Raw genomic sequence first — 18,073 nt, 5'->3', positions numbered from 1 at the left:
TAGACTTCAGTAATGCGAAGAAAAACATTATATGTAGGTAATCTGGAGTTTGAAACTCCTGTCAATATGATCAGGACAAAAGAACAGTGATCTCATGTAGGGATTCATTGCAGCTGAGGTTAGCCGTTTCTGTGGTTCTGGCCAGTGCCATCAGTAAGGGTTGCTGTTGAATGGAACAGTGTGATTCCTTGTTAAAATTGCATTGAGGGTCTGACGATGCATGTATTGCCCCACCTTGCTCCTGCTAACTCTACTGAAAGTTTAAGACTATGCATTGGTGGGAATGCAATTGGAATGGAACAATGGGTGCTCTCAGATTGACTGCCCACCAACCTCCTTCATTTTGTGATACAGTGCATTAATTATTTGAGATGATATGTGGTGGTGAAACATATTTGAGAAAAACAGGTCACTTTAGATTTATAATTTCCAAAGCACTTCACCATTGGGATTTCCCTTCCACCATGCTTTGTTCTGTTATAGACAAGTAGATTAGTCATAATTGTGTCATATGATAAGTGTACTAGGATGGTAGAAACATAGCTTGGTGGACTTGTTTTTGGTCCAGCAATATCTATATTCTAGCCAGGTAAGGTGGAATTTTTTTGCGTGTGGAAATATACAATTATACTGTATTTTAATAAATTGGTTTGCTTATTTTTTCAGCAATACATTATGTTACATGACATGGTAGCAGCCCATAGCACTGTCAGAGTTTCAGTTTGCAGACCAGACAATGGTAGGTGAATTTCTAAGTTTTCAAAGAGAAAGGATTTTAAGTAAACTCGAACCACGTTTGTTGATATTTATTTTGACAAGGTACTGTAGATTTTAAAGTTTTAGCACTTACCTTTTAAGCTCTATAACTTAACTAATTTTTTAGATTGTGTCAGAATATGTCTGACCTCATTGTTAGGATTTAAGTTCTTCAGTAATAAATCTCCCTCTCAGCCTTTGTAGCCTTGGCTGAATGCTTCCCTTATGATTATTTTGTTTCAGTGCATTTCCCATGTTGAAATGTACTTAGTTTAACATTCTGAGGTAGTAATGCCTGAAGAGTTAACACTAAATAGAACAATTTGCAAATGTGCCTGTATTAGACTCCTGCAAGGTGAAACACTCAAGCACACAGACTCTCCTCTTTTCAAAGTTCCCCCTCCAAATCTTGCTCCAACTCCTGGCTCTGCAAGGTGAAGCTCATAAGCACAAGGACAGAGACTCACCTCCTTTCAAAGCTCCTGCTCCAAATATCCTTTTTTCCTTAAAGATGTGAACATAGTTCTCTGATGATTTTCATAACATTATAATAACTATCAGGCAAATGTCACTTGATTTGTTCCTGATTAAAAATGGTGAACAAAGAAAATCTGTTTAGGACAGATGTTCCCAGTTCAAAGTCAACGTGGAGTTTATTGCCATATGCACAGGTACATGTATGCACAGGCGCAACGAAAAGCTAACTTGCAGCAGCATCACAGGCAAATAACATTATGTAAGCAGCATTCACAAGAAAAACATAAACATTAATTAAACACAATTTTTACAAGAGAGAACACGATTGGAACAAAAAAAGTCCATTTTAGTGCAAAGTGATCATAGTGTTGCTAAGCCCTGGTGATTAGGGTTGTGCCAGCTCGTTCAAGAACAGAATGGTTGAAGGGAAGTAGCTGTTCATGAACCTGGTGGTATGGGACTTCAGGCTTTTGTACCTCTTGCCCGATAGTAGCTGTGAGAAGATGGCATGGACTGGATGGTGAGGATCATTGATGATAGATTTTGCCTTCTTGAGGCAGTTCCTCCGTAGATACTACAGATGGTGGGGAGGGATGTGCCTGTGATGTACTGGGCAGAGTCCACTACTCTGTGCAGCTTCTTACGTTCCTGCGCATTCGAATTGCCTTACCAGACCATGATGTAACCAGCCAGGATACTGTCAACAGTACATCTGTAGAATTTTGTCAGAGTGTTCGGTAACAAGCTGAACCTCGTAAGAAAGTAAAGACACTGTCATCACTATCATGCTTTCCTTGTGATTGCATCTATGTGCAAGGCCCATGACAGGTCACCCAATATGTTTACGCCCAGGAATTTAAAGCTGCTAACTCTCTCCACTGCTGATTTCCACCCTCCCCCCCCCCCCCCCCCCCCACCTTTAGAAATGAAAACAGAAGGAATTAAAGTAGTTTTGCACTGATTTGTAATTTTGTGATGTCTATGTGCAAATATATCTGGTGTGATTTGTTTTGCATTTCAAATATTTAAAAAAAATGTTTGCCCTGATCTCAGGAAAATAAAACTTTGTGTTCTGGATATTTCAGAAATTGAAGAAACTTTGTCTACAGATTTAGTGCCTGGTGACATATTAGTCATTCCATCTAATGGAACTGTAATGCCTTGTGATTCAGTATTGTTGAGCGGCACTTGCATCGTTAATGAAAGTATGTTAACAGGTAATTAAATATGATGGATAAAAGAAAATGGTATCATTTAATCCATTCTGATTAATCCTACGATATTTTCTGAAGTTTATTCAGTATAATTCTCCTATGAAAATAAACATCTAAGAAATTCAGTATACTTGAAGAAAACAAAAATCTAGGTAAGTGCTAAGCATTTCGTTAGTGTTGGCATTTCCACATGGTACTGTTGGCACTTACCCAAGCGTAGGCAAATTCTGAACTGCAAGAAGTTCAGATCTTGCTGGATGAGATTTGTTGATCGAATCTGTATTTGAAGATCAGTGGTGGATCTGGATCTTGCTGTGTAAATGCTGGAGAACCTCAGCCCATAGACATGGTACAAAAAACAGGCCCATTTATTTGACTGGCTACTGTAAATTCCCCTTGTATGTAGATGAGTGGTAGAATCGGGGGAATGTGGAGAGAATAAAATTAGAGTAGGATTAGTGTAAAAAAAAGAATGGGTACTTGATGGTCATTGTGGGCTGAAGGGCCAGCTTCCATGCTGTATCTCTCTATAACTTTATGGCCTCGCCTCTCCAGGACCATTTGGCATACAAGATCGGCTCAATGGACCTGGGTCAGTAAGCAGAGAATGTTGGCAGGAGGCATCATTTGGGAAAATCCAGGCCAATATCTATTAGATTGTGACAAACTAGGAAAAAGGGATGTGACTCAAGCTTAAAGGAAAAAATGCAAATAATTTAACTTTATTGGTTGAGGAACAGAGTATAAGAGCATGGAGATCAAGCTGGAATTGCAATGGAAACTTTTTAGGCCTCAGTAAGAATAAAAACAGAAAATGCAAGAAGCACACAGCAGTTCAGGCAGCATCTGTGGAATGAGAAATACTTAACATTTCAGGTCATCGAGTCATAGAATCGTACAGCCTGGAAACAGGCCACTTGGCCCAACTTGTCCACGCTGACCACTGGGCAACCTTCCACATCAATCTCTTCTCCCAGCACTTGATGCTTTGTCTTCTATGCTTTATGCTTAGGTCATTCAAGTGCTCATCTAGACATACCTTAAATGCTTCAACCACTCTCTCGGGCAGTGAATTTCAGGTACTTGCCACTCTCTGGCTGAAGAAGGTTCCCCTTATATCCCTTCCAAATCTCTTCCCCTACCTTATCCTAAATCTATGTCATCTAGTTTTATATACCTCTAATATGGAGAAAAGTTTCCTGCAGCTACCCCATCTCTACCCCTTATTTTGTACATCTCAATCATGTCCCCTCTTAACTTCCTTCAGTCCAGGGAGAACAGACCTAGCTTCTCCAGTTTCTTCTCATAACTGAACTGCTCCGCACTATCTCCAGCACTATCACTTCTTTCAATAGCATGGTGATCCAGAGCTGTATGCAATACTCCAGTTGAGGTCTGACCAAGGTTATAGAAAGTTGAAGCATGACCTCACCACTTTCGTATCCGATGCCTCGACTAATGAAAGCCAGTATCCTCTGCGCCTTTTGAACTATGCTATCTACCTGTGTTGCCACCTTGAAAGATTTTTGGACTTCTACTCCAATGTTCTATGGGCATTTAGAGAATCATGTTCTGATCAGGGACAGCCAGCGTGGCTTTGTGAAGGGCAGATCATGTCTCACAAGCTTGATAGTGTTCTTTGAGGAGGTGACCAGACAGATTGATGAGGGTAGTGCAGTAGATGTGGTCTACATGGATTTTAGTAAGGCATTTGACAAGGTTCCACATGGTAGGCTTCTTCAGAAGGTCAGAAGGCATGGGATCCAGGGAAGCTTGGCCGAGTGGATTCAGAATTGGCTTGCCTGTAGAAAGCAGAGGGTTGTGGTCGAGGGAGTGCATTCAGATTGGAGGGCTGTGACTAGTGGAGTCCCACAAGGATCGGTTCTGGGACCTCTACTTTTCGTGATATTTATTAATGACTTGGATGAGGGGGTAGAAAGGTGGGTTAGCAAGTTTGCAGACATCACAAAGGTTGGTGGTGTTGTGGATAGTGTAGAGGGTTGTCGAAAATTGCAAGGGGACATTGATAGGATGCAGAGCTGGGCTGACAAGTGGCAGATCTGTTCAATCTGGAGAAGTGTGAGGTGGTACACTTTGGAAGGACTAACTCCAAGGCGGAGTACAAGGTTAATGGCAGGACTCTGGGTAGTGTGGAGGAGCAGAGGGATCTGGGGGTTCATTTCCACAGATCCCTGAAAGTTGCCTCACAGGTGGGTAGGATAGTTAAGAAAGCTTATGGAATGTTAGCTTTCATAAATCGTGGGATCGAGTTTAAGAGCCGTAAGGTAATGATGCAGCTCTACAAAACTCTGGTTAGACCACACTTGGAGTATTGTGTCCAATTCTGGTTGCCTCATTATAGGAAGGATATGGAAGCATTGGAAAGGGTGCAGAGGAGATTTACCAGGATGCTGCCTGGATTAGAGAGTATGGATTATGAGGAGAGACTAAAGGAGCTAGGGCTTTACTCATTGGAGAGAAGGAGGATGAGGGGAGACATGATAGAGGTATACAAAATATTAAGAGGAATAGATAGAGTGGACAGTCAGCGCCTCTTTCCCAGTGCACCAATGCTCAATACAAGAGGGCATGGCTTTAAGGTAATGGGTGGGAAGTTCAAGGGAGATATCAGAGGGAGGTTTTTCACCCAGAGAGTGGTTGGTGCATGGAATGCGTTGCCTGGAGTGGTGGTGGAGGCTGATACGTTGGTCAAGTTCAAGAGATTGTTAGATAAGCATATGGAAGAATTTAAAATAGAGGGATATGTGGGAGGAAGGGGTTAGATAGTCTTAGGTGTGGTTTAAAGGTCAGCACCACATGGTGGACCAAAGGGCCTGTATTGTGCTATATTGTTCTATGGGTCTAAAGGCTGGAACACTCTCTAGCAGTAATGTGGGAGTATGTTCACCAGGACTTTAGTGGTTCAAGAAATCAATTCATGGAAGGCTATGAGGTATTAAATATTGGCATTGCTAGTGATGCTAAGATGTTTGAAAATAATAAATGAAGAAGCACCTTGTGGAGTGCCCTAGTTTTCAGGATTCTCATGGCAGTGAGGCTTCAAAGACATTAGAAGCCATGCAGCTCATAAAGGTTATTATGACAATGAGCATACTTGCAGGAGGCAAACACAAAACATTGGCCAGATTTGGCTTGATCCAGCCTAATCTTTTCTTTCTCATATGGCTATTCACCAGGACATCTATAATTACATCTATAAATCCATTTGTAGGTGGCTTGACATGAATCAAATTGACTCTCTCTGCTTTTTCTTTCTAATTAAGGTGAAAGTGTTCATCAAACAAAAATCAATTTGCCAAATCCAGTTAAGATGTCAAAAGGTTTAGAAGATGATGAAATCTACAGTCCAGAAAAGCACAAACGACACACACTCTTCTGTGGTACTACAGTTATCCAGACACGATTTTATTCCGGAGAACTTGTTAAAGCTCTTGTAGTTAGAACAGGTAGGATGTTTTCACAAAATAGATTTATTATAAACTTGCTTTAGTATGCACTGTGATGAGCTTGTAATGATATTTATAATAGAAATAATGCAAATGACTGCTCTGAACAACCTATCCGTTAATATGCTTGAAACATTTGAAGCATAACCATGTTAATTGGAAATAATACATGATTAGTGACAAGTGAACATAATTTATTACAGACATAGTGAATTTATACCAAAAGAAATTGATATACTCAGATTAATTTGAAGTAAAATTTGAAGTTATAAAAATGGTGGGTGAAGTTGGAAGAAGTCAGAATAAGAGAATACTGGACCCACGGTACATTTTGAAAACAGCTGAATTTTTGTTACTCTAATGCAATGTGTCTTTTCCAATAACGTGTGTAATGTTGAGGCGTATTTTCATTCATTGATGTTGTGTGAGGTGAAAACTTCAGATGCCTGAAGTTTTGCAGATTAAGCAGACAATATAAAATCTAGGCATGTCTCATTTGTGTCCATTGTATGGAATCTCCATTTGTGAGAAAAATATCATGGGGTAAACACTATTATTTTTCTTAACCTAATGATGGAGTATGATGACAGGTGTGATTTGATTCTTGTGAGATTAGATGTTGAATGTTGTAGACAGTAAAAAGCAAAAGGCTGTTTGATAAAGCCATTGACGATGTATTCTACACTTGACTTTGAAACTTGCATATATAGTGCTGTTGGATACAATCATGAGCCTCAGCTTGCAAAATCTCATTGTTATGCCGTCTAGTTGCAATATGCTAACTCACCACATGAATACCTACGTATGGTATTCACCACATAATTCACCAGTGCTAACGTTAACAAAAAATCTAAAGGTCATCATTACACTGGATATCTGAACATAAATACTGAAGCTTGTTTAAAATAGTCAGATTCTGGGCATGGAAAGTAATAGCTGAGGCATAACTCCCAACTCCTTGAAATGTGAGAAGATACAGTAAATGGACTGCTATAGAATCCCAGCATCACCAATGTGATTTTATCCAAACATTTTGAAGAGGATGTGATCCAACTGTTTATATTTTATGTCTGTTGCAGATATTACTTTTGTGCTTGTTTCAGAAAGTTTAGATGTACAGCCCAACTTTATTAAGTTTTTTGTTATAAAAGAAGATTTACATTCGTTAGTACTATGTAGTATAATAAATGAGAGAGGGATTGAATGGCATTTTACCTATGATAATGTTTTCTTTAAACAAAGGTTTTGGTACTACAAAAGGGAAACTCGTACGTTCAATCTTATATCCAAAACCAACCGATTTTAAACTGTACAGAGATGCTTACTTCTTTCTACTCTGCCTTGTTGGTGTAGCAGGAATTGGATTTTTATACACAATTATCAACAGTGTTTTGAATGAGGTATGTATTTCTCTTATTGGAATAATTAACTCATTTCTTTAAAGGGAGAAGTTCCACTTTGAGACTTGGGTGAGAGAGAAGAAAACAAATTACAAAATTTGTGACTTTATTTTTTTTATTCCCATGGTATTCAGGTCCATGGGCCCTTCAACCCACATCAAATCTCCATTGGGCTAAGGTCAGGGTTGTCATGGAGATAAGCTGTAAATAAAGTTATTTGGCTGATAGATTAATGAGGGCAGTTATAGAGTCGTGGAACAATACAGCTCAGAAACAGGCCCTTGGGCCCAATAAGTCCATGCCGACCACAGTGCCCATCCAGCTAGTCCCAATTCCCTGCATTCGACACATATCCCTCTCATCCCTGCCCCTCCACATACCTATCCAAGTGCTTTTTAAATGACATGATTGTACCTGCCTCAACCACTTCCCCTGGCAGCTCGTTCCATATACTCACCACCCTCTGTGTGAAAAAGCTACCCCTCAGGTCCCTTTTTAAATCTTTCCCTTCTCACCCTAAATCTATGCCCCTTAGTTTTGGACCCCCCTACCCTAGGAAAAAGACTGTTACCGTCCACTTTATCTGTGCCTCTCATAATTTTAAACATTTCTATAAGGTCGCCCCTCGTTCTCCTATGTTCCTTGCCTGGCCAACCTCTCCCTACAACTCAGACCCTCAAGTCCTGGAAACGTTCTTGTAAATCTTTTCTGCACCCTTTCCAGTTTAACCACGTCTTTCCTGTACTAAGGTGATCAGAAGTGTTCATAGCACTCCAAATTCAGCCTCACCAACAACTTGTACAGCATAGAAACATAGAAAACCTACAGCACAATTCAGGCCCTTCATCCCACAGAGCTGTGCCAAACATGTCCCCACCCTAGAAATTACTAGGCTTACCCATAGCCCTCTATTTTTCTCAGCTCCATGTACCTATCCAACAGTCTCTTAAAAGACCCTATCGTATCCGCCTTCACCACCGTTGCCGGCAGCCCATTCCACGCATTCACCACTCTCTGAGTAAAAAAACTTACCCTGACATCTCCTCTATACCTACTCCCCAGCACCTTAAACCTATGTCCTCTTGTGGCCACCATTTCAGCCCTGGGGAAAAGCCTCTGACTATCCATCCAATCAATGCCTCTCATCATCTTATATACCTCTGTCAGGTCCCCCCTCATCCTCCGTCGCTCCAAAGAGAAAGGGCCGAGTTCCCTCAACTTGCTTTCATAAGGCATGCTCTGCATTCCAGGCAGCATCCTTGTAAATCTCCTCTGCACCCTTTCTATGGCTTCCACATCCTTCCTGTAGTGAGGCGACCAGAACTGAGCACAGTACTCCAAGTGGGGTCTGACCAGGGTCCTATATAGCTGCAACAATACCTCTTGGCTCCTAAATTCAATTCCACGATTGATGAAGGACAATACACCATATGCCTTCTTAACCACAGAGTCAACCTGTGCAGTTGCTTTGAGGGTCCTATGAACTCGGACCCCAAGATCCTTCTGATCCTCCACACTGCCAAGAGTCCTACCATTAATACTATATTCTGCCATCATATTTGACCTACCAAAATGAACCACTTCACACTTATCTGGGTTGAACTGCATCTGCCACTTCTCAGCCCAACTTTGCATCCTATCTATGTCCCGCTGTAACCTCTGACAGCCCTCTATACTATCCACAACACCTCCAACCTTTGTGTCATCTGCAAACTTACTAACCCATCTCTCCACTTCCTCATCCAAATCGTTTATAAAAATCACAAAGAGTAAGGGTCCCAGAACAGATACCTGAGGTATACCTCTGGTCACTGACCTCCATGCGGAATATGACCCTTCAACAACCACTCTTTGCCTTCTGTGGGCCAGCCAGTTCTAGATCCACATTGCAATGTCCCCTTGGATCCCATGCCTCCTTACTTTCTCAATAAGCCTTGTATGGGGTATCTTCTCAAATGCCTTGCTGAAATCCATATACACTACATCTACTGCTCTCCCTTCATCGATGTGTTTAGTCACATCTTCAAAAAATTCAATCAGGCTCGTAAGGCAGGACCTGTCCTTGACAAAGTCATGCTGACTATTCCTAATGATATTATACCTCTCCAAATGTTCATAAATCCTGCCTCTCAGGATCTTTTCCATCAGCTTACCAACCACTGAGGTAAGACTCAGTGGTCTATAATTTCTTGGGCTATCTCTACTCCCTTTCTTGAATAAGAGATCAACATCTGAAACCCTCCAACCTTCTGGAACCTCTCCCGTCTCCATCGATGATGCAAAGATCATTGTCAGAGGCTCCGCAATCTCTTCCCTTGCCTCCCACAGCAGCCTGGGGTACATCTCATTCGGTCCCGGTGACTTATCTAACTTGATGCTTTCCAAAAGTTTCAGCACCTCCTCTTTCCTAATATCTACATGCTCAAGCTTTTCAGCCTGCTGCAATTCCTCACTACAATCCTCCAGATCTTTTTCCATAGTGAATACTGATGTAAAGTATTCATTGAGTACCTCTGCTATTCCTTCCAGATCAATACACACTTTCCCACTGCTGCACTTGATAGGCCCTATTCTTTTGCTCCTTATCCCCTTACTCTTCACATACATGTAGAATGCCTTGGGGTTTTCCTTAATCCTGCCCGCCAAGGCCTTCTCATGTCCCCTCCTGGCTCTCCTAATTTCCTTCTTAAGCTCCTTCCTGTTAGCCTTATACTCTTCCAGATCTCTAACATTACCTAGCTCTCTGAACCTTTTGTAAGCTTTTCTTTTCCTTTTGACTAGATTTATTATAGCCCTTGTACACCATGGTTCCTGTATCCTCTCTTGATTCCCCTGTCTCATTGGAACATGCCTATGCAGAACTCCACACAAATATCCCCTGAATATTTGCCACATTTCTTCCGTACTTTTCCCTGAGAACATCTGTTCCCAATTTAATCTTCCAATTTCCTGCCTGAGAGCCTCATAATTCCCTTTACTCCAAGTAAACGCCTTTCTAGTCTGTCTGTTCCTATCTCTCTCCAGTGCTATCGTAAAGGAGATAGAATTATGATCACTATCTCCAAAATGCTCACCCACTGAGAGATCTGACACCTGACCAGGTTCATTTCCCAATACCAAATCAAGCACAGCCTCTCCTCTTTGTAGGCCTATTTATATTTTGTGTCAAGAATTCTTCCTGAACACACTTAACAAACTCCACCCCATCTAAACCCCTCACCGTCTGGAGATGCCAATCGATGTTTGGGAAGTTAATATCTCCCATCACAACAACTCTGTTATTATCACACTTTTCTAGGATTTGCTTCCCTATCTGCTCCTCAAAATCCCTGTTACTATTGGGTGGCCTATATTAAAAAAAACACCCAGTAAAGTTATTGACCCTTTCCTGTTCCTAACCTCCACCCACAGAGACTCTGTAGACAGTCCCTCCATGATGTCCACCTTTTCTGCAGCCGTGACACTATCTCTGATCAACAGTCCCACTCCCCCACCTCTTTTGCCTCCCTCCCTGTCCTTTCTGAAACATCTAAAACCCGGCACTTGAAGCAACCATTCCAGTCCCTGAGCCATCCAAGTCTCTGTAATGGCCACCACATTGTAGATCCAAGTATTTATCCAAGCTCTAAGCTCATCCGCCTTGTTCACAATACTCCTTGCGTTAAAATAGACACATCTCAAACCGGTCTGATCACGTCCCTTCTCTATCACCTGCCTGTCCTCCCTCTCGTACCTACTACTAGCTTTCTCTATTTGAGAGCCAAACAACTGCAACGTAATGTCCCAACTCCTATACTCAGTACCCTGACTGATGAAGGCCAGCATGCTAAGTGCCTTTTACACCACCCTGTCTACCTGTGACACTGCTTTCAATGAACTACGCACTTGTACTCTTAGGTCCCTCTGTTCCATTGCAATCCCTAATGCCCTACCATTCATAGTATAAGTCCTACGTTAGCTTGACTTTCCAAAATGCATCACTTCACACTTAACTGTATTGAAATCCATTTGCCACAGTTGGAGAGGGAGAACAGGAACAAAGGAATATAAAACCTGTGAAATGCAGACTTAGAACATTACAGCACAGTACAGGCCCTTTGGCCCATGATGTTGTGCCAACGTTTTATCCTGCTCTAAGATCTATTTAACCCTTCCCTCCCACATAGCCCTCCATTTTTTTTTATCATTCATGAGCCTATTTAAGAGTCTCTTAAATGTTCCTAATGTATCTGCCTCCATCACCTCTGCTGGTAGTGCATTCCACGCACCCACCACTCTCCTGTGTCTAAAAAAAAACCTCTATCAAGTCACCTCTCATCCTCCTTCGCTCCAAAGAGAGAAGTCCTAGCTTGCTCAACCTAACCTCATAGGGCATGCTCTCCAATCCAGGCAGCATCCTGGTAAATCTCCTCTGCACCCTCTCTAAAGCTTCCACATCCTTCTTATGATGAGGTGACCAGAACTGAACACAGTACTCCAAGTGTGGTCTAACCAGAGTTTTATAGAGCTGCAACATTACCTCGCGGCTCTTGAACTCAATAGCCCGACTAATGAAGGCCAACATACCATGCGCCTTCTTGACAACCCTATCAACCTGCGCGGCAACCTTGAGGGATCTATGGACATGGACCCCAAGATCCCTCGATGGGATCTTGTAGGAAAATGTGCAACAGGCCAGGTAATGTTCGTGGAGAGAGAGAGAAACTAAGCCAATATTACAGATGCATGACCTACAGAAGAACTGGCCAGCTCTGATTCAAACAGAGAAAGTGAGTTATTTGAAGGTGTTGAATTTGATGTTGAGTCCACAAAGTACTGTACCCATACATAAGATGAGGTGATGTTCCCCAAGCTTATGTTGCTGCTGTTGGTGCTGTTCCTAGAGAAGTGAAAAAATTGCTGAAGCATTATGGAGCACTTAAGCACTTATGTATCTTTGTTAGCCATGGGTGAGGTACCAGAAGACAGAAGGATAGTTAATATTGTCCCCTTATTCAAAAAGGGCCATAGGGATACACCTGGAAACTACAGGCCAGTGAGCCTTACATCACTGTCAGGGAAGTTGTTGGAGAAGATTCTGAGGGACAGGATTTAAGTACACTTTGTAAGACAGCGACTGATTAGGAGGAGTCCACATGGTTTTGTGAAGGAGAAATCACATCTCACAAATCTGACTTGAGTTTTTTTGAGGAGATTTAAAAACTGATGGAGGTAGATGTGGTTTATGTGGACCTACCAGTGTTTCTTGAAAGTGGTGTTCAGCATGATTGTTTTATATGGGAGAGGGTGGTTGATGCTAATTATGGGCAAGAAAACCCTCTTTTGTGAGGCTTGATCTCCCTCTCCAGAAGCCATCTTGGAACCAGTGTCTCCTTTCTGTATGCCATGTTGTGACCACCTCTGTGGGTCTTCTATGATGCTGAGACTAGGTACGCCAAGGGATCGCAACAGAGTTAGAAATATATGTTGCTGTGAGAATGACTGAGTAAGTCTTTTAATTAATAAACAAACAGAAAATGCTGGAAGCAGTCAGCAAGGGAGGAAGCATCTGTAGGAAGAGAAACAAAGTTAACTTTTCAGGTTGAAGACTGTCAGAACTGGGAAAGGGAGAAAACAAGTTAGATTTAAATTTCAGAGAGGGTGGGGAAGGGTTGGATAATATGAAGGAAATATTTCTTGGGTGAGGCCAGGGTTGCTAAGGGTTAAGTTGTACACAGTATCATCTTGTTGACGGGTTAATAGGGTAGCTGGAGAGAGAGCAAAGGAACACGAAAGCTATGAATTGAGTGCAGTTATAAAGTGAGAACATGGACAAAGGAACAAATGGTTGTGAAATGCTGGGCTGTAGGTGTGAGGAAAACTCATGAAATATCACAGCTGAACTCAGCAGTTCTGATATAGACAGAGGAAGCGAGTTGCACAAAGTTGTGTAATTCAATATTGAGTCCAGAAGGCTGCAATATGACCAGACAGAAGATATGCTGTTCCTCCAGGTTCTGTTGAGCCTTATGATAACAGTGCAGGTGTTCATGGGCAGTTCAGAGTGGTAATGGGATAGAGAACTGAAGTGGCAGGCCCAGGGTTGCCCTTGTGGACCGAACATAGGTGTTTCACAAAACGGACATCCAATCTGTGTCTGGTTTCTGCAAAGTAGAGGAGACCACACTGAGAATGCAATAGACTAGATTGGAAGAAGTGCATATGAATCACTGCTTCAACTGGAAGGACTCTTTGGATCCCTGGAAGGTGGGGAGGGAAGAGCAAAAAAGACAGGGATTACATCTCTTCTGGTCGCATGGGAAAGTGCCATAAGAAGAGCAGTTGATGGTAGAGAATGAAGAGCAGACCAGGGAATCACGAAAGGAATATCACTCTTTTGTGTGGTTACTCTGTTGACACTTCTCTGAATAGACTCTGCAGGGTTGACTGGAATGGATGTGCTTTCTGGCATGTTTGAAAGTGCTTCCGTTGATACATGGTGGTGCATTTTCTTGTATTTTTAAGTAGTCAATTCATACAAGTGAGTAGCTTGTTGGGCCACTTCATGTTTCTATTAGGAGTCAGCCACAAAGGTTTTTTTGACAATATCTGGTAATTTCCCTGTAACCATTAACTTTTAAATTCCTAATTATATAATTAGCTGAATTTAAATTCCCCAGGTCATGTCATGCTGGTGACATTTCTGGACTTTTTTAATGCTTGTCACTGGATTGTTTGTCCAGTAATTTATGTATGGTACCATTAGAGATCTGTGTATTTGGTCAGCTTGCTAAAATTATTTTATAATTTGTAAGTAGAGTTAAGTAACAGCATTTATTTATTTTTAAGTTATTCATGTACAATAAATTCTGTTAATCTGGCACCCTTGGAACATTGGTTGTATTGGACCAGCAGATTTTCCAGACAATTGAATGTTACTCATGTTAATACCCAAACATACTTGTATTTCAACAAACAAGAAGCTTGAGGAACTCAGGGGAATGGACAGTCAGCGTTTTGGGTTGAGTCCAGATGAAGGGTCTCGGCCCAAAACATCGACTGTCCATTTCTCTCCACAGATGCTGCCTAAGCCGTTGAGTTCCTCCAGCTTATTTGTTGCGCCAGATTCCAGCATCTGCAGTCTCTTGTGTCTCCATATTTTTATTTCATTTTATCACATGTTACACAGTTTTATAGGACATTTTCTAGTTGACTCAGTGATTTTAAAGGGAGCAGGAAACATACAAACACTTCCAACTCTCGGCTCTACTGCATACCTTGCTTGCACTCTGGAAATCGCGCTTGAGTTCTGGACTATTATGTGAGCTAGATTGTGGACTGTTAGGATTTCCAAACAACCAGATACTAGATTATTGGAGTTTTACATATTGACGTATTTAGGTGGTGATCATTCTTCAGAACTAATCTTGAACGACTGTTCAAATGGAAACTTAAAAAAAAAGATCCATAGTTATGACCTCAGTAACAAGAAATGAATTAAAAATGTTGCTAAATGTGCACTTCAGCATATTGCTAATCATTTTTTAAAATTACTACATGCTTCCTAAATTAATTACTTGTTCATTTTTTTTCTTTTTGTACTGCAGGTCAGAGTTGGCACAATCATTATTAAATCCCTTGATATCATCACCATTACAGTTCCACCTGCTCTTCCAGCAGCGCTAACTGCTGGGATTGTCTTTGCACAAAGAAGACTGAAGAAATTAGGCATTTCCTGCATCAGTCCGCAGAGAATAAATATCTGTGGGCAACTTAATCTGGTTTGTTTTGATAAGGTTAGAAACTGAATTTCATGCTCTCTAATAAAAAAAATTGCAGAACTGATAGAAAACTAATAAAACTAAACTGCTAGAAAGACTTGTGGGGAGAAAGAACTGAGGAATGGGACTGATTGGATTGCTCGAGAACTGGTGTAATCTCCTGTTGTGCTGTAACAACTCTTTGATTCTACAATTCTTAGAAATTGAAATAAAAACAGAATGTTGAAATTTCTACATCATTTGTCTCTCCTCATCTTTGTAGCCTTCTTCAGCTCTACAGCTCAAAGAGATAATTACATCACCAGTTCCAGCCTTTTGCAAAGAGGTTGTACCTCTTTTATTTATTCCCGTAGAAGATAATTTTTTTCAATTCATTCCCTATAGTTTTTCTGCCACATTGCCAAGTGTTGATAAGGCTCCTATGAATGACCTTTGTCGTTTGCTACTGTAATTGTGCTGTGTATGTGCAAGAATGGTTGTTGTATCTGTTGATAACCTTACATTCCTTCATTCTTTTAGGTCTGTCTGAACTGTTCATTTATCTTTGTGTTCAGTTATGAATACTCTTCCAAAAAGAAGCCCATCTTTTCACTGTTTATAAGCAAACACAATGAGCATTGAAACCAAATTAAGGTCATTATGAAACTTACGATATCTAGCCTCAGATGTAGATATTCTTGACAGTGAAATGCTAATTGCATTACAAGTTTTTGTTCATAAATTTCAATTTCTAAAAGTTTTTAATAAAAACAGAAAATACTGGAAATACTCAGTAGGTCAAGCAACATCTGTGAAAGACTAGGGTGGTTCCAGACATACCATTTCCAGCATTTTCTCTTTATTTTGGATTTACAGCACCTGCAGTATTTACTTCTAAAAAAAATTGTCCTTTTTTTGGCTCTAGACTGGAACGCTTACTGAAGAAGGCCTGAACATTTGGGGCATTCAAAGAGTGGAAGATAATAGGTCTGAAACTTAAAGAATTGATTCCAGACTCCTTAAGACAGAAAAATAACATTACTTCCATAGAGTTGGCAGAGTTTGTGAGCTTTGGATTAAATTTGAGTGGTGTAAATGTAAAAGGTTGTCTGTTGCTTGTGAATAGAAACTGGGATATCATTCATTGGACAAACCTGTCATAGTTTTTCTTTTTGGAATTGAGCACTGGTGTTTAGCTTTTCTACATGATTTGTTTGCACAAGTAAGCAGTTTACCTTCTCCTTTTCTGTGATGAGAGAAATCTGAACATATAGATGTGCTGCCTCACTATTCTTAATGCCTGAAATTGTTCAACTTTTGATGTGAGTTTGATCTAATCACTATCAGTAGCTGAGAGTTTTGTTAAGGTAAAGTAGGAAACATTTTTTTTAAATGCAGCACGAGGATGAATTTGAATGTTTTCAGAGATCAATGCTCATTAATTTATTACAGCCATTTTGCAGTTTTTTTTCCCAGATTTTGACTTTTCACTTTCAATCTTAGATCTGACCATTTTGAAGCATTTAAAAATTGAAGGAAGGCATTTGAATAAGATTTCATTTTGTGTTCAGTTTCTTGCCATCAGAACATAACATTTGTAGGGAAGCCTTGGTGAAGTCCCATTTTGTGGCTTGCATGGCAGCCTGCCACACACTTACCAAAATCGATGGGAAGTTATCTGGTGACCCATTGGATTTAAAGATATTTGAAGAAACTGGTTGGGTGAGTCTTGCATCTATTAACCAGAAATATCTCTAGTTATGCAATGGGTGATATATTTTGAACTAGTAATAATTGTTTGTTCTTAAGGTTAAGCAAGAGTTTTGTATCTTATTCTTAATAAGAAATTGTCAACAAAGGGTTTTGTTTTTATTAGCAGTTTATTTTTAATCTTTGATTGCATAAAATTGTTAATTAAAATAAGAAAATGAATTTATTTTTCTGCTGTATTTTGGATTTTGCAGTTATAAATAACAAGAGAGACTATCTGTGCTCACTATTATAGGATGAATGACATGGTATTATCTGAGCAGATCTAATATACAAGTCATAAAAGTGATTTGAGTTGCCTTTTATTGGTAGTTGCATTTGTTAGAATCTTAAAGAATCATAAAATGATTGTGTTGTAGAATGCAGGCATTCAGCCATCGAGTCCATTACCAGCTCCTGGTAGAGGGAGCCAGACAGGTTCATTCCTCTTTTTTTTTCTCTGGATCCCTGCAAATTAGCTTCCTTTGTGCTTACCCAATTCCCTTTCAGGAGCTCTGATTGACTGTATTTCCACATTGTTAAACTCTGAGTTCAAGGTCATAACAGTGTTCTGCATTTCTTTAGAATAAGTTTTCCTTTGCATCCTCTGTATCTATTTTTCATTACTGTAAATGTTTGTCCCCTGATCCTTGAACCATATGTTACTGGGAATGGCTTCTCTCTGTTTATCCTACCTAATCTTGCACAGTTCTTTTTTCTTAACCTGCTTTGTTCCAATGAAAACAATCCCAACTCCTCCATTCTTGCTGCTGAAATCTCTCGTCTCTGGAACCATAACTGGTACATCTTCTTTGCACCCTCTCTCTTCCTGGCAATTCAATTCCTTTCTAAAATGTGTTGAACAGCAATGTTCCAGTTGTGACCTCGCCAGCGTTTCATGATTGTTATGTTAATTGGCTGCTGTGAATTACCCCTAATGTCGATGGCTGGTGAGAGAATCATGGGGGTGTTCATGTGCACTTGAGAGAGAATAGGTAACAGAAATAAATGGGGGAATGGGATTGTCTTGATGGGAAAATGGCCTTGTATGGCATAAGGAAATATGGAAAACATGAAGTAAAGATATACAACAAAACCTCCATGCATTTAAAATCTCTTCTGATATGGAGGTGCATCATTTGGGCTTTGCATTAGGGAGCCATTGATCTTTTTGGGCGTTGGCCTCCAAGTGCAAACTTCATTTTTCCTTGGTCGTAACTGAAAGGACAAAGTGCATTTTCTTGATTGAAAATGTACTACTAGGTTGTCTG

General features: G+C 40.5%; 1 protein-coding gene across 6 annotated transcripts in view; it reads left to right on the top strand.

Annotated features, from left to right (window-relative positions):
- The window catches only part of LOC127572130 (polyamine-transporting ATPase 13A3-like), a 95,746-nt gene that overhangs the window by 41,138 nt on the left and 36,535 nt on the right, over positions 1 to 18,073 (top strand). For all 6 annotated transcript variants that reach the window (XM_052019073.1, XM_052019074.1, XM_052019076.1 and 3 more), the window contains 7 exons: positions 667 to 739; positions 2,319 to 2,450; positions 5,732 to 5,914; positions 7,157 to 7,314; positions 14,901 to 15,089; positions 15,979 to 16,040; positions 16,625 to 16,775. In XM_052019073.1, the coding sequence (XP_051875033.1) occupies positions 667 to 739; positions 2,319 to 2,450; positions 5,732 to 5,914; positions 7,157 to 7,314; positions 14,901 to 15,089; positions 15,979 to 16,040; positions 16,625 to 16,775 (948 nt within the window). The remainder of the gene's footprint in view (positions 1 to 666; positions 740 to 2,318; positions 2,451 to 5,731; positions 5,915 to 7,156; positions 7,315 to 14,900; positions 15,090 to 15,978; positions 16,041 to 16,624; positions 16,776 to 18,073) is intronic.

This window comes from Pristis pectinata, chromosome 6 (assembly GCF_009764475.1).
Source record: "Pristis pectinata isolate sPriPec2 chromosome 6, sPriPec2.1.pri, whole genome shotgun sequence".
NCBI classification, from domain to species: Eukaryota; Metazoa; Chordata; class Chondrichthyes; order Rhinopristiformes; family Pristidae; genus Pristis; species Pristis pectinata.
The sequence above is the reverse complement of the archived record's forward strand: the minus strand, read 5'-3'. Positions and strand labels throughout refer to the sequence as shown.